The sequence below is a fragment of the Triturus cristatus genome, chromosome 1_1, assembly GCF_964204655.1.
Source record: "Triturus cristatus chromosome 1_1, aTriCri1.1, whole genome shotgun sequence".
NCBI classification, from domain to species: domain Eukaryota; kingdom Metazoa; phylum Chordata; class Amphibia; order Caudata; family Salamandridae; genus Triturus; species Triturus cristatus.
This window is the reverse complement of record NC_140579.1, coordinates 98,409,774-98,433,479: the sequence shown is the minus strand read 5'-3', so window position 1 is coordinate 98,433,479 and position 23,706 is coordinate 98,409,774. Positions and strand designations below refer to the sequence as shown.

Sequence of the window (23,706 nt, the reverse complement as noted above, 5' to 3'; positions counted from 1 at the left end):
ACATAGGGAGAGTGCAGGCACTAACCCCAGGCAGGGTCTGTGACTGAGAACAGACACAGGAACAGTGCAGGCACCAACCCCAGGTAGGGTTTGTGAGAACAAACACAGGAAGGGTGCAGGCACCAACCCCAGGCAGGGTCTGTGACACAGAACAGACAGACACAGGAAGAGTGCAGGCACCAACTCCAGGTAGGGTTTGTGACAGAGAACAAACACAGGAAGAGTGCAGGCACCAACTTCAGGCAGGTTCTGTGGTAGATCTGGTACCATTGGCGTGAGTCTCCCTTTTATTTTGTACTGATTGCCTCCTCTGTTTTTTATATGTTTTGCTGGTTTAGATGCTTTGGGCACTGTGCCACTGCTATTCAGTGACACAGTGCAAGTGCTCCCTACATTAAATTGATGTTTTGATTAGTGACTCCATGATTGACTTATTTGATTTACTGTCAGACCCTAGTATTGTGCACCGCTTGTGCCCGGGGCATGTAAATCAAATGTTGCTGGTGGGCTTGCCGCACCGATTGTGCCACACACCGAAGCAGATCGTAAAGTCAACCCAGCAGTCAACCCAGCAAGTGCACCCACTCACCATTCCTTGAACCTTCCCTTTTCTACATAGCAGGCCTTCGGGCAGGGTTTGTTGTATGTAAAAGGTAGGACATGCCCTGGTGTGTGTGGCATGTCATGATAGTGAATTACAACCTATTTCGTTTTTCAATATTGCAAAGCTACCTGTCCCCATAGGCCAGAACGGGCGGTTTGATTATAACATCTTATAATCCTAACTGACCCGGGGGACGAGGTAGAGATTCGAGTCTAGTATGCCTGAACTCAGAATGATAAAATGAATCTTTTAGTGAAGTTGGTTTTAAAATTATATGCTTGAAAATACCATTTCGGTATTTTCGTACCTAACCATCCAGCCTGCCTCTGCTTGCATGTGTATTGTGTGTCTGGTTTTATGAGTGATAGGGTCTGGGGGGCTCCCGGAGACAGGGTGAGTCAGCACTAGGCTAAATAGGCCCATCTACCTCAGAAGTCGTGGGAGGAGTAGCACCTGGGCCTGAATAGGACTGTGCCTGCCTTCCACAATGCTGGTCCACCTCGACAGGTGCGTCTGAAGACCCTGGCCTAATCTGACAAAGAAAGAAGTTGTGCACTGGCAGAATGCACCCCGAACTGGTTTGGACTGGGTACAGGACCCTCTGCCTTCAGAGGAAAAGGGATTTGCTAGTATAAATATTGGGACCCAGACCCCAAGAAGTTAGATCACTTCTGGGTACACAAGACAAACCTTTGCCGAGGAGAAGAACCAAAGGAAGCTGCAGGAGTTGTACTGCCCCTCTGCCAGTGTGCTGTTGTGGATTGGCCTGCAGTGGTGTCTTCATTGCCAAGGAAAGGAGAAGGAACTCTTACAGAACTTCATCATCTTGAAGAATATTTCTCCAAGGGCTTGAACTGAGCTTGCCTCCTGTCCGAAGTCTCAGGGATACAAAAGACTTCACCCCCTCTGTTTGCTTGCTTCCGAAACTTGCTGGACACCGACACATCATCTCCCCCAAAGCAAGGAACCGACGCTGCAACGCACCAACGACATCGCATCTCCCCGACACTGTGAGCTGTCTTTGTTTTTGCTTTAAAGGTACTGTTCTGTGGGGGTTTGTTTTGACTCTGGGTCCGACGCTGCGCGCCTCGCGGTCGGCGCCGTACTTTGGGAACACTTTAACCTCGACATCGTTGTTAGAACTGGGGGTCTCCAGTTGGCAGATGTAGGTACCTTTGACCAAATAGGGACCCTTGCTTCTAGTCAGGGTAAGGGGATATACTCCTAAAATAACCACTGCTCACCCCCTTGGTAGCTTGGCACGAGCAGACAGGCTTATCTCAGAGGCAGTGTGTAAAGCATTTGTGAACACATACAGTTACCCTGTGACAATACTACAGATGGACACCACACAAGTTGTAGTATAAAAATAAGTATTTTTATATAGACTTAACACAAGACCACAAACGACAAAAATCAACAATACTGTACTTTAAAAATGGTAGAAATAGCTTAAATCTCTTAAGATGGTAAATGCGACACTTTGAGTTCATTGTACCTTAGGATGCGTAACGCTATACAACGAAAGTGTTGCAGGGAAGATGATGCGTCGGTTCCTTACACGCAAGAACGGTGATACAACGGGTCCCTACTGATGCGTAGGGGATGCGTCGGTTCTTCTCTGCGAGGGGAGGTGATGCGACGGTTTCTTACTGCGCTTTCGTGGCGATGCGACCCGCAACGCCGTAATGCGATGAAGAGCCGGTGCAATGCGACAAAGATGGCGTCATCTTCTTGATGCGACACGATGCGTGCATGCCCGACTCAACAATTCTTCTGAGCCGCGACAGGCCCTGCGACACGCTTCCCAGTGATACGACGGCATCTGATGCGATGGCGATGCGAGGCACTTTAGCGATGATGTGACAGCTGCAGCGGCAGCGGCGGCGGCGGCGACACGCTTCTGCGTTGATGCGGCGGCATCTGATGTGACGTTGATCCTCTTCTCCGGCGAAGCGGCGACAGCGGCTGCAGCAGCGACACGCTTGTTCTTCGTGAGTCGCGCTTCCAGCTTCTTGCGACACGCAGTCCCTCAGAAAGCCCAGCACAGCAGCAGGCACTTCCAAAAGACTCTTGGGGAGGTGGTTGGTGAAGTCTGTTGTCCCTGAGACAACAGCAGGAGGCAAGCTCTTTCTCAAGCCCTTGGAGATCCTTCACAAGTTGATGAAAGTACACACAAAGTTCCTCTCTCCTTTCTTTGGCAGTCAGGCAACCACTGCAGGCCAATCCCCCAAACAGCACTCAGCTTAGGAATAGTCTCTTCCTCAGTTTCTCTGGTTCCTTTCCTCAGCAAAGGTTTCTTCTTGTTTCCCAAAAGTGATCTAAAGTTCTGGGAGCTGGGTCCCCCTATTTATACATAGTTTCTCTTTGTTCTCTGAAGGCAGAGAGGCCTTTGCCTAGTCCAAACCAGTTCTGGTCAATCCTGGAGCACTCTGTTTACATGGCTCCTTCTTTCCTTTCACAGTGCAGGGCAGGGACATCAGATGCACCAAAAGGAGGTGAAGCCAGCATTGTGGAGGGAAGGCACAGCCCTATTCAGGTCCCAGGTGCATATCCTCCCACCCATCTACATGCAGATCTCTCTATTCAGCCCTGTGCTGACTCACCCTGTCTCCTGGAATCCCCCAGCCCCTTTCACTCAAACTCCAGACAAGGAATACACAACCTAGCAGAGGCAGGCTTGGATGGTTAGACAAGACAATACCTACTTTCTAAAAGTGGTATTTTCAAACACAGAATGTTAAAACCAACTTCACTAAAAGATGTATTTTATCATTCTGAGTTCAGGCATGCTAAACTCGAATTTCTACCTAGTTCCCTGAGTCAGTTAGGATTATAAGATGTAATAATCAAACTGCCCATTCTGGCCTATGGGGAACAGGTAGCCTTGCAATAGTGAACAAGCATTTGCAATGCAATATGTCTCGCATTTACACAAGTTTAAGCAATTGGCAATGTAAATGACAATGCCTTTTATTTATGTTCAAAAATCAAAAATAAAAGGCATTGTCATTTGCAATGTCAATAGCTCAAACTCGCGTAAATGCGAGACCTATTGCATTGCAAATGCTTGTTAAAAATAGGTCTCAGAAACCACAAAATGGAAGCAAGTAGGCCCTTTGAGGTGAGAGAGATTGCTCACTTGGTACACTTTCAGCCTTACCATATTTTTGCCAACATTTCACAAGTATTGATCTGATGTTATGAACTCTTCCCCAGTCCACCAGACTTTCAGAACCATCAGGCTGTCTGAAAATCACTCAATTTTCGTGCAACTCAGCCCGCTGTGACTAGTGGTCTTTGATAAGGGTAGATCCTCCAAAATGGAAGACAAGCCGTTTTCACACAACTAGAGGCCTAGATATCATTAGTGCAGAAGGGCACAGAGGTGTGAGGGGCCTAAGGAGCCATATGCAGTGAGACCTTTACCACTAATCAGGACGCTCTGCTGTTCCTAGCTTGCATTCGATCCCAGAGCATCCTTGCTACGTCTCCAGTCCTGGTGCGTATTATAGCATTTGAAAGATAATTTCACAGTGAGACGCAATGCAGGCCACTCTAGCTGGATGCGAAACAGGGGTCACTAGCGATAGGGCAACGAGGCTCCTGAGAAGCAGCTGGAAAAGTCCGCATGCTGGGAAGTTTCCACGCAGGGGAGCGCGAGGCTCTAACTGTGCTAAGTGGTCCGGTTTCACCAGTAGACCTCGGGGGCTCTTGGGGATGATTAATGTGCTGACAAACTGACGGATTGGACATGATAATTTGCACTGAAAGGACGGCGAGCGGGATGAGAGTACGGCGAGCGGGAAGAGAGGGGGCTAGGGGCGCCCCACTCCTCTTCTGAATCTTTGAACACACAGTGCCCTTTCAACCAGCGTGGTTCAGGAGTGCAGTGCCTCAGGAACCCCTAAATTCTGAGAAGAGATGAAAGCTTTGCTGTCTGTGCTGGGAGGCCGGCCTGAGCCTGGAATGCTGGGAAGGGCACGCTGTCGGAAATTGTAAGAATCTGAGGGCTGGCTGTGCAGGTTTTTAAATCTATATAACCACTGAAAGCAGTTTGCATTACACGCCCTGGCCTGAACTGGTAATCCTAGAGGTAGTCAACACTAGCCAACACATGCAGGCACACGTGTAACCTAGGTGACAGCTCTGATGTCCGAGTCACGAACCGGGGACATTGAAATATGGTTAATCAGAGGAATAGGGCAGCCGATCCTGTAAGAATTCTGAAACCTGAGAGAAAGCTCCCCTTTCTGGGGTCTCAACAAATAACAAGCATTGACTGCGTGGCGGCCGCGAAATGAAATAATAAAAAAAAAAACGTGAGCGGTGAAGCAAATAACAAGCATTGACTGCGCGGCGGCCGCGAAATGAAATAATAACAAGCCAAGCCACGAAAGTGAAAGTTAAAGTGATCGGGCGGAGGCAGAGGAGAATGCAACTTAATGACCCGTGACGGAGGAGACAGATGGTGGCTGTGTCCGCGAAAGTGATCAGGCAGTGCTTTTCAGGCTGCCAAATGGTGCGCGCGCCCGGCGCACATGCACTGTATTTGGAGGCCTGAAAAGCACTAGTTTGCACTTCCAGATCCCCCTTTTACAAAAGCTCTCGCGAGAGCAGCGCTAAAGCGCTGGCTCAGGCGAGACCTAAACACGAAAATGGCTGTAATTCACTATTAGGACATGCCACACACATCAGGGCTTGTCCTACGTTTTACCTACAATGCACCCTGCCCTTGGGCCTACCATTGGGGTGACTAATATGCAGAAAAGGGATGGTTTAGGGACTGGCACATGGGTGCACTTGGCCAGTCAACATTGCAGTACCAGACTGCACATAGGCTCTGGAATTGCAGACCTGAGACACACTTTTAAAAGCTGCTTCTGTGGGTGGCACAACCAGTGCTGCAAACCCACCAGCAGCATTTGGTTTACAAGCCCTGGGCACACAGTGCATTGTACTAGGGTCTGACAAGTAAACCAAACCAGCCAATCATGAAGTCACTAATCCATACAAGAAGTATTTTGCTCCTGAGGCGGAAGCCGGGAGATAACGCTCGAGAATAATCTTTTAAAAAACTTGCAAATTGTAATTATAATTGTGTTTTACTCACTCTGCTCTTTTGTATTTGGGCATTTCCCCCCCTGAAATCTTCGTGTTAGCTACCCCCGCGCAGCGGATCTTAGCGCTGCTGCGGGATTGAAATCATCTTTCGCTGCCATTCCCCACGAGACTACAGGCCACGCCCACTGCCGGGAGGCTACGCCCCCCTCCCCATAACTATGTGCATTCCCCGTGCGCGCAGCGGACGAGCGCAGCGGGCGCGCCGCCAGCGCGCCAAAGGCGCGCCAAAGGCAAGCCCGTCTGCGCCCGTCCGCGACCAGACGGGACCAGGGGCCACCCTCCCTGCTCCTGCTCTCACTTATACCTCAGCTCAGTTGTTTTCTTTTAATACGATTCAGTCCATCGCCCCCTCCCTGCTTCAGCGCACAATCGCCCTTGGTATCTCTGTTCCTTCGCCCTCCTTGTCTACATCTACATTGCTCACTCCCCGGTTACACGTTTCTCCCCCTCCTGCCCCTCCCACCCTCTCTCCCCCACTACGGCCTCTGCCTACCTGCTAAACACCAGATCGGCTGGTAGGCACCAGCTCGAGCTTTTTAATTTACTGGACACCGAGGCCTTTGACTTTCTGTTTCTCACAGAAACTTGGTTGACCTATTGTCCACTCTCCCCGACTCTTATTACGCCCTTCGGGCGGACCGCCCTGCTGGTAAAGCTGGGGGGGGTGGGGGGGTGGCGATGATAACTCTCTCCAACTTTCAGTTCCAGCCCCTTCCCCACCCTCCCACACTTGGTGTTGATTTTTTAGTTGCCCGTTCAGTTAACCTTTTGGCCCCCCTCACAATAGTTCTTATGTACCGTCCCCCACAGAACATGCTTTCTTTTGTCCCTGCTTTACAGGAACTCTTGGCCACGCTTGTGGTCAATAACTCATCTGTGCTCCTTTTGGGAGACTTTAACTATTGGCCGGACGACCCTAGGGAAGACCAGTTCTCCAAGGACTTCTCGGCCACTCTTCAGTGCCTGAACTTCCTCCCCCACGTTCACTCCCCTACTCACGTCCATGGTCATATATTAGACCAAATATGGTCAGCTAGCTGCACTATCCTCTCCCCCACTGTTCTCCCATGCACCTGGTCCGACCACTTTCTGATTTCTTTCTCCATTGAGCTTGAAGCACCAGAGAAACTCCCCTTGCCCAAGAATATCTCGGCTCGCAATTGGAATCGGGTTGATCTCAACTCTCTCGGTGCTTCTCTCGCTTCCTCTCCCCCCGATCTTCTTAACCTTTCCCTCGATCTTCAAGTAGGCGCCGTGAATCATTGGCTGTCCTCTTCTTGTGACCTGGTTGCTCCTCTCAGGAAAGTTAAGGCTTGTTGCCCCCATGATGCCCAAAAGTGGTTTACGGATGAATTGAAAATTCTTAAACTGGACCTTAAGCGCTCTGAACGCCATTGGAGGCGCAACTACTGTCCTCTCTTGCGAGCTAAATACAAGTCTCTTCTAGCTAACTATAAGAGGGCCATCCTCTCAGCTAAAACTACTTACTTCTCGGAGAAAATCACCTCATCAGCCAATAAATCCAAGGAAATTTTCTCCATAGTTCGCAACTTAGTTGCTTCTGATAGGGCCAACCCTAACCTTATCCCCGCCCAAGCTTTTTGTTTATCCCTGAATTATTTTTTTTTAGAGAAGATTGCGAAGATCAAATCTAACATCCCTTCAGTATCTTCGCCACCCCCTTCTCCTGCTTTTCCCCCACCCTCTTCCTCCCTTGACCAGTTCCCCCCCATCTCTCTGGATTCCTTTCTTGAGTTACTCCAGAAAGTGAAGTCAGGCTCCCCGGCTGACTGTGTTCCAGCTCGCATTCTGAGAGAGCTCTTCACTCACTGCCCTGATCCCCCCCTTTCCCCTCTTAATGCCTCTATTTCCTCTGGCCTAGTTCCGAAATCCTTCAAATCGGCCATAGTCTTCCCCATTTTAAAAAAGCCCGGCTTAGACCCCTCCCTCCCGTCCAACTTCAGACCAATTTCCCTTCTTCCATACCTTGGGAAGATCTTAGAGAGCTATATTACAACTTGTCTCTCCACTTTCATTGAGGACAACCATCTTTTGGCCTCACACCAAGCAGGATTCCGCCCGGCCCACTCTACTGAGTCAGTGGTCCTGTCCGTTCTAGACGAACTAAAGAGCAAGGCTGATTTAAATCTACCCCAAGCCTTGGTGCTCCTTGATTTGTCCGCTGCGTTTGACATGGTCGACCACTCCATCCTTTTCAACCGTGTCCGCGCAGCGGGCGTTCGGGGCACTGCCCTCTCTTGGCTCGCCTCTTTTCTTAAAGAACGGACTTAGGCGGTCCATCTTTCTGGTTTCACTGCCCCCACCCGCTTGATTCCATGCGGGGTCCCCCAAGGCTCCTCTCTGTCTCCCCTTCTTTTTAATCTCTACATCCACCCCCTTATTCTTTCTCTTCTTGACATGGGGGTCTCCGTGTATAATTATGCGGACGACCTCCAGTTAGTATTTGATCTTTCCTCTCCTTTAGATTCCCTACCTAAATTCCACTCTACCCTAGCCTTCATCTCTGAGTGGATGAACTACAACCAACTTAAACTCAATCTGGACAAGACGGAGCTGGTCCTGACTGGCCCTACCACCTCCCCCTGGTCTGCCGCCTTTTGGCCCTCCACCTTTGGCCCCCCGCCCACACCAGCGGCTTCTGCTAAGACCTTGGGCATTAAAGTCAGTCGGGACCTCTCCATGCATGCCCAGATTAGTTCAGTTGTCTCCTCCTGCTTCCTTTCCCTCCGGATCATTCGGAAAGTGTCCCGTTTCTTTTCTTCTGATGCCCTTAAACTTATTATTTTGGCAATGATTCTTTCTCGTCTTGATTACGGGAATAGCCTCTACGTGGGCATTCCGGCCTACGAACTACGCCGCCTCCAGGCTATCCAGAATCAGGCCGCCCGTCTTATTCTTCACCTTCCCAAGTCCCTCCACATCACTCCTGTTTTGAAATCCCTTCATTGGCTCCCCATTTGCCAGAGATCCCTTTTCAAGATGGGTTGCCTGGCCTTCATGGCTCGTGCCCGCACTGCCCCGGCTTTCATTAATTCCCTCATCATTCCCTACACTCCCAACGCGCCCTCCGTTCCTCCAATCAAGCCCTTCTCAATGTTCCGCGCTTTCGCAGATCCAAAACTGGAGGCACTAGTTTCTCTGTACTAGCCCCTCGCTTCTAGAACAGTCTCCCACTGTCCATTAGATCCATTCCAGTCTATCTACAATTCCGCAAGGCCCTTAAGACCTTCCTGTTCTCCCAAGCGTACTCCTGCTGATTTCCTCTCGGTAGAACTCCACTCATCTCAGCCTTCTACTTTAGCGCCAGGAAGCCGCTAGGTCACAGTGCGCTCTATCAAGGACTTTTAACTTAACTTAACTATACATCAAGTTACCGTAGGGAGAGCATATGCACTTTAGCACTGATCAGCAGTGGTAAAGTGCACAGTCATAAAACAGCCAACAACAGGTCAGAAAAAATACAGGAGGAAGGCAAAAAGTTCAGGGATGACCCTACAAAAAGGGCCAAGTCCAACAGTTGTGATAACTCCCGTTGGAATTATCTGTTGCTAAAGACTGCTTTAAGTGAAGAACCTATTTTGAATTTCTTCTACCATCGTGAACTATTAATTGTTATTACAGTATTGTGGATTTTTGTCCTTTGTGGTCTTGTGATAAGTCTATATAAAGAATACTTATTTTTATACAACCCGGTGTGGTGTCCATCTGTAGTGTTTTCACTGTATTATTGTATGTGTTCACAAATGCTTAACACGCTGCCTCTGAGATAAGCCTGCCTGCTCATGCCAAGCTACCAAGGGGGTGAGCAGGGGTTGTCCAGTAGTGTAATCCCCTTTCACTGACTTAGACGGAGGGGTCTCTAGTTGGACAAAGGTGTATACCATTGCCAAATAGAGACCCCGAGTTCTAACAGTCTGTGACAGAGAAGAGACACAGGAAGACTGCAGACACCAACCCCAGGCAGGGTCTGTGACAGAGAAGAGACAGACACAAGAAGAGTGCAGGTACCAACCCCAGGAAGGGTCTGTGACAAAGAACAGACACAGGAAGAGTGCAGTCAGCAACCCCAGGCAGGTTCTGCAACAGAAAACAGACAACAAAAATGAGAGAGCGTGCATTAAACGTGTAAATGGTCTGTAACAGAGAATAGTCACAAGAGGGGACCAGGTACCGGCCTCCTACAAGGTCTGTGACTGAAAATAGACATATTGAGAGCATGTATCAGACTCCTACATGATCTTCTACAGAGGATAGACAGTCACAGCAAGACAGCAGGTGCCAGCCTCATACAGTGTGTGTGACTGAGAACAGTCACAGCAAGACGGCGGATGCCAGCCTCATACAGGGTGTGTGACTGAGAACAGTCACAGCAACACGGCGGGTGCCAGCCTCATACAGGGTCTGTGACTGAGAACAGGCAGCAGGTACCATGCAGAGTAGAAGACAAGAAACAGGCAGCCAGAGAGAGAGTGAGCGTAGACGTCATGTGCTTTCATGGTCTATGACAGGAGTCAGGCAGTTGCCTGCAGAGGAAGTCTGCAACGGAGCAGGTTCCAGCCCTTCCCAAGGTCTGATGCAGGAATCAGACACCGGCCTCTTACAGGGTCTGAAGCAGGAATCAGACACCGGCCTCTTACAGGGTCTGAAACAGGAATCAGACTTGAGTCTAAACCAGAAAACAGGCAGCACACTCATAAAGGGGTCTGTGACAAGCAACCTGCCAGAAAAAGAGAGCAGACACCAGTCCCTTACAGGGTCTGCAGGAGGAAGCAGGCACCGACCTCATAAAAGACCACAGCTGATAACAGGCAGGATTAGTGAGAGAGCAGGCTACATTCTGATGCAGAGTCTGCAACAAGTAACAGGTAGCCAGGAGAGCAGGCACCGAATCCACGCAAGGGTGTATGGCAGGATGTCAGCAGACAGATTGAGAGCATGAACAGTAGGGTCAAAGGTTTTGGCGCAGAGTCCATGTGACAAACTATTTCCGTTTTACTAACCTGGCCTGGAATATCTTCTTGTGCAAGAGACCCGGACCACGAGTCCCCTGACCAGTGCTTTACATCTGGCGTGTTGCTCTCCAGCAGAGTACGAGGTTGAGGTCCACCCAGAGAGGTCCTGCTTTTAACCCGAGTGGATCCCCCCAAATGACCAGCCCATGACACTACTAAAGGCTTGCAGGGGAAAAGTAGAAAAGTGGGGTAGATGTCGCCTCAAACTCAGAGGGGAGAACTCCTACTGACACTACCTTCTGACTCTGTGTAGTATGTCATATCTGGGCTCAATCTGAGTGTATGTGCAGCATGCATGTTTGGCACAGATGTGTACAGCCCTGTATTGCCATTAGCAGGGCCTCACAGTGCTGTTAGGCTCAGGTACCTTCAGGCCAGGTCTATAGGATGCAGTGCTTGTGGACATGTGAGGTGAGGTTCCCATGTGCTGCAGCGGGATCCCGGTCCTAGGAAGCTTGTTTCCGGTCCAGGGAAGACATGGCTTGGCAGTTCGGGCTGGACTGTTCCCATGAGGCACAGGGTCAGACTGATTTGCATATGGCCATGTCTGAACTGGGGTGGCAGAGTGGGCTAAAGAAAGGTGATGGATTTAACCCAGATCAGTTGACTGGGGGTGAGTGCTTGCAATGTTCAACACTCCGTCCATCATTTCCTTTGGTTTTGCAGCGGGGGCCTCGGCGTGTGTGTAAAAGGCTTTCTGTTGTAGGGAGTATCAAAGTCTTGGTTGTAGTTAGTGTCTACAGTCCCCCTTCTCGTTGTCTCACCGTGGCCCCCTCACAGCTCCTCAAACTCCTGTCCTCCATTAGAAGGTTTCAAGGCCGCGTACCCCCACTGTCTGTCTTGAATATCTATCTTGAATGGAGGAGAGATAGTTTGTGGTTCACTCACAAATTCACAGGCCCCCTTCAAAGGTTTTGGGTGAACAATGAATCTGATTGGACAGTTGGACTAAAGCCAATAATCCTAGGACCGGATATAAACTGAAGACAGCAGCACATCCGGTGCTCCTGCTGACATCTAGGAGCTCTGCACAGCACTGAAGAGAAAGACGAGGCCAGAGGCAGGGATCCTGGGCACCTTCCTTCTACTGGAGGTGCTAGACCCTGGGACCGAGGAAGAAACACTGCTGCTGAAGGACCCCGGAGGCGCTAGACCCCGGGACCGAGGTTGAAACACTGCTGCTGCTGAAGGACCCCGGAGGTGCTAGACCCCAGGACTGAGGAAGAAACACTGCTGCTACTGAAGGACCCCGGAGGCGCTAGACCCCAGGACTGAGGAAGAAACACTGCTACTGAAGGACCCCGGAGGTGCTAGACCCCAGGACCGAGAAAGAAGCACTGCTGCTGCTGAAGGACCCCGTAGGGGCTAGACCCCAGGACTGAGGAAGAAACACTGCTGCTGCTGAAAGACCCCGGACGGCCTGCAAAGAGAGGACTCGTCCGGATCACCCAGAGCCCGGGGTCAGTGTTCAGCAACTTAAAGTGAGGAAGTCGGAGACTCCTAAACTGCCAAGATCAGGCCCTGTAATCACTGTCCAGCAAGACATGCATTCATCCTGCGAGGGGTCCCAGACCAAGTGTGCATTGAAGCTGTAACTCCAGCATACCTGGCTTGTGTTCACTGTACTTCTCTGTGTCTGATGATCGTGTGAAGCTGGTGAGTCTTACAACGTGACCTGCACTGCTAGAGTCATGTGTGCCGATGCCAATGTGAGCCCATGTGACACCCTGCATTACTGCACCTCTTCTGCTGCCTACCATGACCACGTTAGCCCATGTGCTACACCCTGCATTACTGCACCTCTTCTGCTGAACACCATGACGATGAGACCGTGAGTGTCACACCCTGCATTACTGCACCTCTTTCATCTGCACCTGGTCTGCTTTGTCTAATTATCACGTATGCCTGTGGGCTACACTCTGCATTACTGCATCTCCGGGTCTGCACCTCTTCTGCTGTGTACCATGACCATGAGACCGTGAGTGCTGCACCCTGCATTACTGCACCTCTGCACCTCTTCTGCTTTCTACCAGGACCATGAGACTGTGTGTGCTGCACCCTGCATTACTGCACCTCATCTGCTGTTTCTCATGACCATGTGAGCCACTATGTTATTCCCTGCATTACCGCACTTCTTCTGCTATGTACCATGACCATGAGACCGTGTGTGCCACACCCTGCATTACTAAACATCTTCTGCTGTGTACCATGACCATGTGGCAGCGTTTGCCACACCCTGCATTACTGCACCTCTTCTGCTGTGTACCATGACCATGAGACTGTGTGTCCCACACCCTGCATTACTAAACATCTTCTGCTGGGATCCATGATCATGTGGTAGCGTGTGTCACACCCTGCATTACTGCACCTCTTCTGCTGTGTACCATGACCATGAGACCGTGTGTACCACACCCTGCATTACTGCACTTCTTCGTCTGCACCTGTTCTGCTGTGTACCATGACCATCAGACCGTGTATACCACACCCTGCATTACTGCACTTCTTCATCTGCACCTGTTCTGCTGTGTACCATGACCATGAGACTGTTTGTGCCACAACCTGCCTTACTGCACCTCTTCTGCCATGTTCCATAACCATGTGCCACACCCTGCATTACTGCACTGCTTCTGCTGTGCACCATAACCATAGGAGCTCCTAAGATAACCCTGCATTACTGCACCGCTTCTGCTGTGCACCATAACCACAGGAGCTCCTAAGATAACCCTGCATTACTGCACCGCTTCTGCTGTGTACCATAACCACATGAGCTCCTAAGATAACCCTGCGTTACTCCACCCCTTCTGCTGTGTACCATAACCACATGAGCTCCTAAGATAACCCTGCGTTACTGCACTGCTTCTGCTGTGCACCATAACAATAGGAGCTCCTAAGATAACCCTGCGTTACTGCACCGCTTCTGCTGTGCACCATAACCACAGGAGCTCCTAAGATAACCCTGCATTACTGCACCGCTTCTGCTGTGCACCATACCCACAGGAGCTCCTAAGATAACCCTGCATTACTGCACCGCTTCTGCTGTGCACCATAACCACAGGAGCTCCTAAGATAACCCTGCATTACTGCACCGCTTCTGCTGTGTACCATAACCACATGAGCTCCTAAGATAACCCTGCGTTACTCCACCCCTTCTGCTGTATACCATAACCACATGAGCTCCTAAGATAACTCTGCGTTACTGCACCGGTTCTGCTGCGCACCATAACCACATGAGCTCCTAAGATAACCCTGCGTAACTGCACCGGTTCTGCTGCGCACCATAACCACATGAGCTCCTAAGATAACCCTGCGTTACTGCACTGTTTCTGCTGTGCACCATAACCACAGGAGCTCCTAAGATAACCCTGCATTACTGCACCGCTTCTGCTGTGCACCATAACCACATGAGCTGAGATAACCCTGCATTACTGCACCGCTTCTGCTGTGCGCCATAACCACATGAGCTGAGATAACTCTGCGTTACTGCACCGCTTCTGCTGTGCACCATAACCACAGGAGCTCCTAAGATAACCCTGCATTACTGCACCGCTTCTGCTGCGCACCATAACCACAGGAGCTCCTAAAATAACCCTGCATTACTGCACCGCTTCTGCTGTGTACCATAACCACAGGAGCTCCCAAGATAACCCTGCATTACTGCACCGCTTCTGCTGTGCACCATAACCACATGAGCTTCTAAGATAACCCTGCATTGCCACATCATGTGAGCATATTTACAAGAAACATTCGGAGAGCGGTGTTAAGCCAAAATTACTAACGCCACGCTTCAACGGTTTCAAAACACAGGGATGTGCCGTAGTTGCAAGAATGTGGCGCACTCCTGCATTTTCCCTAGTGATGGCACTAAATTTATCTGCCTAGCGCCGCAAGGGTGCCTGCATTGCAGGGAATGATTGTTCATTTGCACATAAACAATTACTAATGGCGATTTCTAATTTCTATGTGTGCTTAGGAATGCAGCACATATAGAAGTTGGAATACGTCATTTTTTTAATAATTGTTTATGTGCAGGAAGGGACCCCTTTCTGCACATGAACAATCACTAATGGCGAATTGCTGTTTCTGTGTGTGCTTCACAATGCAGGACACATAGAAACAGTAAATCCTAAGAGAAATTAATAATTTCTCCTCGTTGCACCTGGTCTTATTTTTGGTGCTTACAACTAACAAACTTACCTAATGCACATAGGCAACCTTCTCCAGAGACCGAGGGAGACCCACAGAGTGAACTGTGATCCCTGAATGATCACAGAGGTCCCTTCTCCAGGGACCCATGGAGACCCACAGGGTGAATGGTGATCCCTGAATGACCACAGAGGTCCCTTCTCCAGGGACCCATGGAGACCCACAGAGTGAACTGTGATCCCTGAATGACCACAGAGGTCCCTTCTCCAGGGACCCATGGAGACCCACAGAGTGAACTGTGATCCCTGAATGATCACAGATGTCCCTTCTCCAGGGACCCATGGAGACCCGCAGGGTGAACTGTGATCCCTGAATGACCACAGAGGTCCCTTCTCCAGGGGCCCGCGGAGACCCACAGAGTGAACTGTGATCCCTGAATGATCACAGAGGTCTCTTCTCCAGGGACCTGCAGAGACCCACAGAGTGAACTGTGATCCCTGAATGACCACAGAGGTCCCTTCTCCAGGGACCCGCGGAGACCTACAGGGTGAACTGTGATCCCTGAATGATCACACAAATGTCCCTTCTCCAGGGACCTGCAGAGACCCACAGAGTGAACTGTGATCCCTGAATGACCACAGAGGTCCCTTCTCCAGGGACCCATGGAGACCCGCAGAGTGAACTGTGATCCCTGAATGATCACAGAGGTCCCTTCTCCAGGGACCTGCAGAGACCCACATAGTGAACTGTGATCCCTGAATGACCACAGATGTCCCTTCTCCAGGGACCCATGGAGACCCACAGAGTGAACTGTGATCCCTGAATGACCACAGAGGTCCCTTCTCCAGGGACCCATGGAGACCCACAGAGTGAACTGTGATCCCTGAATGATAACAGATGACCCTTCTCCAGGGACCCGCAGAGACCCACAGAGCGAACTGTGATCCATGAATGATCAGAGAGGTCCCTTCTCCAGGGACCTGCAGAGACCCACAGAGTGAACGGTGATCCCTGAATGATCACAGAAGTCCCTTCTCCAGGGACACATGGAGACCCACAGAGTGAACTGTGATCCCTGAATGATCACAGATGTCCCTTCTCCAGGGACCCATGGAGACCCACAGAGTGAACTGTGATCCCTGAATGACCACAGAGGTCCCTTCTCCAGGGACCCATGGAGACCCACAGAGTGAACTGTGATCCCTGAATGATCACAGATGTCCCTTCTCCAGGGACCCATGGAGACCCACAGAGTGAACTGTGATCCCTGAATGATCACAGATGTCCCTTCTCCAGGGACCCATGGAGACCCACAGAGTGAAATGTGATCCCTGAATGACCACAGAGGTCCCTTCTCCAGGGACCCATGGAGACCCACAGAGTGAACTGTGATCCCTGAATGACCACAGAGGTCCCTTCTCCAGGGACCCATGGAGACCCACAGAGTGAACTGAGATCCCTGAATGATCACAGAGGTCTCTTCTCCAGGGACCTGTAGAGACCCACAGAGTGAACTGTGATCCCTGAATGACCACAGAGGTCCCTTCTCCAGGGACCCGCGGAGACCTACAGGGTGAACTGTGATCCCTGAATGATCACACAGAGGTCCCTTCTCCAGGGACCTGCAGAGACCCACAGAGTGAACTGTGATCCCTGAATGACCACAGAGGTCCCTTCTCCAGGGACCTGCAGAGACCCACAGAGTGAACTGTGATCCCTGAATGACCACAGAGGTCCCTTCTCCAGGGACCCATGGAGACCCGCAGAGTGAACTGTGATCCCTGAAAGATCACAGAGGTCCCTTCTCCAGGGACCTGCAGAGACCCACATAGTGAACTGTGATCCCTGAATGACCACAGATGTCCCTTCTCCAGGGACCCATGGAGACCCACAGAGTGAACTTTGATCCCTGAATGACCACAGAGGTCCCTTCTCCAGGGACCCATGGAGACCCACAGAGTGAACTGTGATCCCTGAATGACCACAGAGGTCCCTTCTCCAGGGACCCATGGAGACCCACAGGGTAAACTGTGATCCCTGAATGACCACAGAGGTCTCTTCTCCAGGGACCCATGGAGACCCACAGAGTGAAATGTGATCCCTGAATGATCACAGAGGTCCCTTCTCCAGGGACCCATGGAGACCCACAGAGTGAACTGAGATCCCTGAATGATCACAGAGGTCTCTTCTCCAGGGACCCGCGGAGACCCACAGAGTGAACTGTGATCCCTGAATGACCACAGAGGTCCCTTCTCCAGGGACCCATGGAGACCCAAAGAGTGAACTGTGATCCCTGAATGATCACAGAGGTCCCTTCTCCAGGGACCCATGGAGACCCAAAGAGTGAACTGTGATCCCTGAATGATCACAGATGTCCCTTCTCCAGGGACCCGCGGAGACCCACAGAGTGAACTATGATCCCTGAATGACCACAGAGGTCCCTTCTCCAGGGACCTGCAGAGACCCACAGAGTGAATTGTGATCCCTGAATGACCACAGATGTCCCTTCTCCAGGGACCTGCACAGACCCACAGAGTGAATTGTGATCCCTGAATGACCACAGATGTCCCTAGCCCTCTTCTAGGAGTATCGACTAACCTGTGATCCCTATAATCTGATTTAAATGCTGTGTATTCCTTTGTTGGAATCATTGTGTGTCTTTGTTAGTGAACTCTGAACTCCCACTCACATACCTTGTGATCTTGTACAACCATCTATATCGGACCCACAGGGTGCCTTTGATCCCTGAACACCCAGACACACTGCATCTTCTATGAGCCTCCAGAAGTGTATTCACTTGTAAATCCTGAACTCCCACTCACATACCTTGTGCTCTTGGACAACCATTTATGTGGGACCCGCAGGGTGCCTTTGATCCCTGAACACCCAGATGGTGTATCGTTTGAGAGACTCCAGTAATGTATTCACTTGTGAATCCTGAACAACCACACACATACCTTGTGCTCTTCTGCAGCTTCCTGTATGGGTTACACTGAATGACTTGTCACCTCTGAACACTTGCACACATAGCTCCCGCTCTCAGGCTGCCTCTCTGATGGGGCTCACAGAGGGACTTTGTGATCCCTGAATCTCCACAGAACGTGTGCTCCTTAGCAGGTTCCTCAATGTGGCTCACACTGGGACTTTGCAATCCTTGAATACCCACGCACATACCTTGTACTCCTCTGCAGCCTCCTCTACAGGACTTGCTGAGTGACTTTTATGTTCCTTGGACTCTCGGCAGACCCAGCATATCATCCTCTGATCATCTGCACAGAACAGCCTCAGTTTCTCTTCATGTTTCTCACACAGATTCTCCTCCGGGGGCTTCACTGGGGGCAGATGAAGCTGTTTTGCAATTTCCACCACGTTCCCCAGTTGCCTGTTGGGTCGGAGGTTTTTCCCAGAAGATATTTCCCTGCACTGTGGACAGGGGAAGTTTCCATCTCTGCTCTCCCAGCTCTGAGTGATGCAGGAGCGGCAGAAGTTGTGTCCACACTCAATAATTATCACCGGATCAGTAAAATATTCCAAACAGATGGAACAAGTGGCCTCTTCCTTGAGGTCCCCGAGCTGAGCTGCTGCCGCCATGATTCAGAGATGCAGGAAGTAAAGTTAAGTTTCATTTCTCTCTCTGTGTGAAGTGGGTGTGTCTGTGCGTCTGCCCCTCTCTGGCTGCGCTGGGACTTCCGGGTTCATGTTACAGTCAGAGCAGGGAACTGACTCGTCTGCTGCCTGTGCTCTGACTGGAGGTTTCCCTCCTTTCTTGGTAAAATACCAGCGATTTTAGTTTTCTTCTCCGATTCTGTAAGTGCCAGGAGCGGTCACCTAAATATGGATTTCGAAAAAATCCTCCGAGTTAATTTTAACCTGGCAATTCTGCGTCTGTTTGTTATAATATTTGTTTTAGGACTGGAATGACATCTGGAAAATAATTATGAAACAATTTCTTTATGCATTTACTGTTTGAAAGGCTGAAAAATAACTGCTTTTCTCACTTCTTTACATGTAATAATTCATTATCGGGATCACTGGTATTACCCACAATGGGAGGAGCAATTAATACCGCAGGGTGGACTAAATTATACAGCGAGATGAGGCAAAATATGCGGCTTAACAGCAATCTGTGACCGCATGATTTCAATATCCTGCAATGTTATCCAACACAATCATTGTCTGAGCAGAGGTTTCACCTCATTAGTGCAGTTAAACTCCTCACTACAACTTTCATCAGATAAATGGTGACCAGTGGAGCCTTGGAAAGGGGCTGCCACATGTGGCGCTTTTTAGTCATTGTTCATCTGTTTGAGGCAGACACAGTTGTATGCGGTACATGTGGCATAGCCGTAATTACATGCCCAATTCAACTTGTGCAAAATCCATTATTTCCATTGACTCTGATCACAAAACATTTGTACAAAAACAAGCTTTCTATTTTGTTCGGAAAATATTTGTAAATATTTTACTGGTTATAACTACACATTATTTTAATTTAACACCTTGGAATTTCACGTGTATTCAGTATTTACACTGCTCATATCAGTTACTTCTATACTCAAACAGGAGCTGTTCATTAAAGGTCAGAGGTCAGAACCTACCAGTGATTACAATAAAAAGCTGAGTTTGCTTTCTCGTGGTAGACACTGAAAAAGTGAGTAAAACATAAAAGACCCTTTTACTCTCCTCGTCTTGCATAGTTAGTAGTCACTATTAACTATTTCCAAATCCAGAGTAAACATGAAATATATACACTTCTGCGAATTTTAGGGGTGCACCTTTCATTGTTTGTATGTGTTTCTTTAGCAGACGTCCTGGTGCTGTAAAGTGTATTGATTACTAATTTCCTTCTTCTTGCTCTCGCCCCTGTTTGTGGTTTATTACAGCCTAAGACGTTTCAGGCTGATGCTGAAAGAAGAGAGAGGGGCTTCATTCTTTGAATAGTGTAACAGTTGGAAAGTCCTTCAGGGTCAGTGTCAGTGGTCGAAGTGGGGAAAAAAAAGTAGGGGAACTGTGGGCGGAGCATCAGGGGGCGGGAATATTCCGAGGATTGGGTCAGTGGGCGGAGTCAGAGGTGTGGCTAGAAAGAGCAAAACATCCCAATTTTTAGTATGTTTGGCATTTCACTGACGAGTTACAGTTTATAATGTTATTTAATGCAACCAATAGATACACGTTTATTTGAGGTTTAATAGATGAGTTATTGACATTAAAATACATTTACAATTTGGGATACGTATTCAATCACAGAATGTCCCAAATACGCATATAGGTGGAATCATAAGCCATTTGTGTCCGAGCCATGCAGTTTCTTTCATTAGCACTTCTCCTCCCTTTTTCTAACCAATTCTGAACATAACATTTGGCTTTAGATTCGATGACAGGAAGCCCCACGTGTTGGGGAGCACTGTTGATGACATCATTCTGTGCCCCACGGTCAATGCAAAATTGTATTCATGTGTTTTTACATGCTTCAAGCAACATGTCATTAAGCCAGCATTAGATGCCTCTTAGTTTCCTGTTATTGTATCTAGACATAGCTCTCAAAAGTTAATATATACACCTAAAGCAACCCAGGCCTGTTGGTTTTGCAGATGCTTTTAGCAGTATCAGATGAATGAGATACAACTATTTTATGAGTAGTTTGTGTAATTACCACTCAAGTTAGATAGCAATCAGAATTGCAAATGCATCAATTCTGAAATTATGAGACTCAAACATTGGTAGAGTCAAAAATAGGTAGTGGTCCTCAGATTATTTCAATCAGTTATTTTCTCCCCTACAGGCTACTATCCTCTGCAATCACTATTAGGCACCTTCCTCCTTTGTCTCTCCATGAGCACTGTAGGTGTCTAGGAATACCACCCACCAGAGACTGCATGAGAGAAGTTCAAACATGAATGGCAAAATATCCTAGTTTGCAAATGTTTTCCACATAATTATAACTCTGCCGTGTTTGCCACATAAAGCACCATCTGCTTCATAAGCTGATGGTTTTACCTAAAAATTTGTTTGTATCTCAAATGGATCAAAACAACGTGACTTGTGTTGCTGTGAAGTGGAGGGCCTTTTACAAAGGTTGACTGGTCACGTTCTCAGGGCTGCTATTAATGAGGCGAAAGCTTTGCAGAGACTGTTAGTATGTGTAAAAATTTCAAAATAACAAAGTATCAGAAAATGTACCACATTAAGCTGCAGTCTTTCATTGCTGCATAATTTAGTCAACACTGCAACATAATTTTGCCCTCCATTACTGCGTAATTGCAGCGGCCCAAAAGCAGGCAGCACATGTTAAAAGTGCTTGCTGCTTGAAGCAAAGAGACACCGTGAAGTTTGAGAACTTAGGGACATATTTACGGGAATGGTGGTGCAACGCATCAAGTTACTTTGCTGTGCTGCCCTGCGTCACAGGGAAATGGCAGAAATGCACCGTCTTTATCCAATACGGTGCATTCCTGCCTTTTCCAAGTGTGCTGGTGCCGTTTCGTCAGCCTAGCGCCAACGCAGGCACCCTTGCACCATGGTGCAAGGGTCCGCCATTGCATGCAGCATTGTTTTTGAGCACAAAAGCAAACCTGAGAGGCTTTTTTTTCTTTGTATGAGTACTGCACATATAGAAAGAGGAAAACAGGGAGAAATAAAGATTTTTCTCCTTGTTGTGCCTCCCTTGGGGAGGCGTAAGATTTTGAATCAGTCCCAGATTTACAAGTCCTTGTAAATCTGGGAATGCATAAAAAACGTGAGAGTTGAGTGGGAACACCCACTGCAACGCCTCCCTTGTGCAGAGTAAGTCAAAGCAGCAATTTGCGCTGTGTTGCATTACTCCATATTTATGAAACCATTCAAAGCCAGGCAAAGTGACTTTGCGTGGCTTTATAAATATGACTTGCAGATTTGTGATGTGCATTTACCACGTTCCGTGGTGCAAGCATGACGCAAGGCCCTTGTAAACATGCCCCTTAGTCTGCTGTGCATGTAAATCCTTCATTGCCAGTCTCTGGTGAGTTGCATTAATACTGCTGGAACAAGGCCAATGGAGGCACCTAGGTGTGAGGCGGACTGGCCTCAAGGGTCCTGTGACCTCAGTGACAAAGTCACTGCTGTTCTAGGGTGTGCTGCTTCGTAGGCCTACTCGCAAGACTGTAGGTGAACTTCAGTATGGATTGTGATGGACAGGCCTTCAAGGTTAACCCATACTGGCCACCTGTAGGGTCCACTTGCTGGTGCTTAGAGACCAGAGCTTCTATGGTCTAGTATGGCCTTCTAAGGTCTAGTAGGGAAATGTGCTCCCTCAGGAGAGTGGTCTGGTGGACTGGTCATGAAGCCCGATTCCCCAGTTCCAGATTTGGTAGCTCTGGCCGTAGTGCCACATCCTATCCTCCCTGAGCACCCTTCTGTCCCACTGAGAGACACTTGCACTGCCTTCAGCTACAACCCAATTCTGCCCCATTATAAACACCTGGCTGTGACTCAATTCAAATTACGCACTGCCTGAAAAAAGTAACAACATCCTGGAAAAAGCAAACACTCATAGGCACAGGAAGATTATGTAAAGCGTGCGAAATAAGCAGGAACGACATGGCTATTTTAGTTTTTACACTCCTTGTTTAGAAATCAATGAGTGTTTTTTGCCTCAAACGTTGAGGACATGAAAACTGTGCTCTTAGTGTACACAGGTGTGCCTTTGGTGTACTCGTGGACAGCAAGGATGGGCATAAGCAGGGCTCAGAAGATTAAGGGATTCTTGAGGAAAATCTGATCTGACTCACAGAAACCCACAGGGCTCCTCCACATTCATGTATCCAGCAAGCTGCTCAAACATCGACATTATGTATTCAAGTGTCCTGCTAACTATACCTTTTGAACTGTCTGGCTTGCTAACTCTCCTACCCACAAAAAACTTGAAAGAGCTCTTGAGGGTAAAAGGCAAAATTATATTTTCATTCGGGAAGTGAAGGATACATCCAACTTTATTTGTTGTGGTGACACAATCGTACATTAGTTAGGCTGTAATGCATTGCTAAAACAAAATCACAAACCTAAGAGGTCCCAAGGGCAAGACCTATTGGCTTTGCCAATGCTTGTTTAGATATCTCATTTACTAAATAGGGCACTTTTACTTTGGTGCCAGACAGGGCCAAACTGGGAACCCAAAGCAGCCCTGGCAAATTTGTGTCCATCCCCTGCACAGTGTGAGGCATGCGAACGCAGCAAGGAAGCCTGATGACTGCAAAAGGGACACGGGGAGAGGGTGTTCTCTTCCCCTAGAAAATGTTGGATAAAATTACATAAATGGTGCATTCTACAACACATTGTATTATGTATTCCATTGTATTCGCTTTTAGAGAACAGTAAATGATGACCTTACGGTGCACCAGGATACGACAATCTTGTTGGGGCCCTTCAAGGATTCCCTCACTATCAACCTCCAACAGCGCCCCTCATCTCTCCACTGCCCCTCTCTCACATGTATTTAAATTGTTTTATAGTGCCTCTCATACCAGTGAGGGACTTGGAGCACTTTACATCATGCACACATACAGAGGCAATGAATCATACGTGTGTAAATCAATGTTTAGAAAATGTTTACAACACAAAAAGGGCTACAAGGTGTTAGGATTCACATGCCATCCATTCTGGTTGGCATTTTTTTAAGATCTGGAACACAACCCGAGGGTTCAAAATGTAACACAGTAGTTGGATTTTCTAATAAGAATATATTTCTTCCCAAACAAACCAATTTTAGCAGTATTAGGATAATGAATGACTGGGGAAAAAACATAACTTCCAAACATAAACCATGCA

General features: G+C 48.7%; 1 protein-coding gene across 1 annotated transcript in view; it reads right to left on the bottom strand.

The window, feature by feature from the left end:
- The window catches only part of LOC146869613 (E3 ubiquitin-protein ligase TRIM39-like), a 120,873-nt gene extending 102,261 nt beyond the window's left edge, over positions 1–18,612 (bottom strand). The window contains exon 1 of the mRNA XM_085608644.1: positions 18,079–18,612. Coding sequence (XP_085464770.1) covers positions 18,079–18,495 — 417 coding nt within the window. The 5' untranslated portion in view covers positions 18,496–18,612. The remainder of the gene's footprint in view (positions 1–18,078) is intronic.
- Between the last annotated feature and the right edge of the window lie 5,094 nt (positions 18,613–23,706).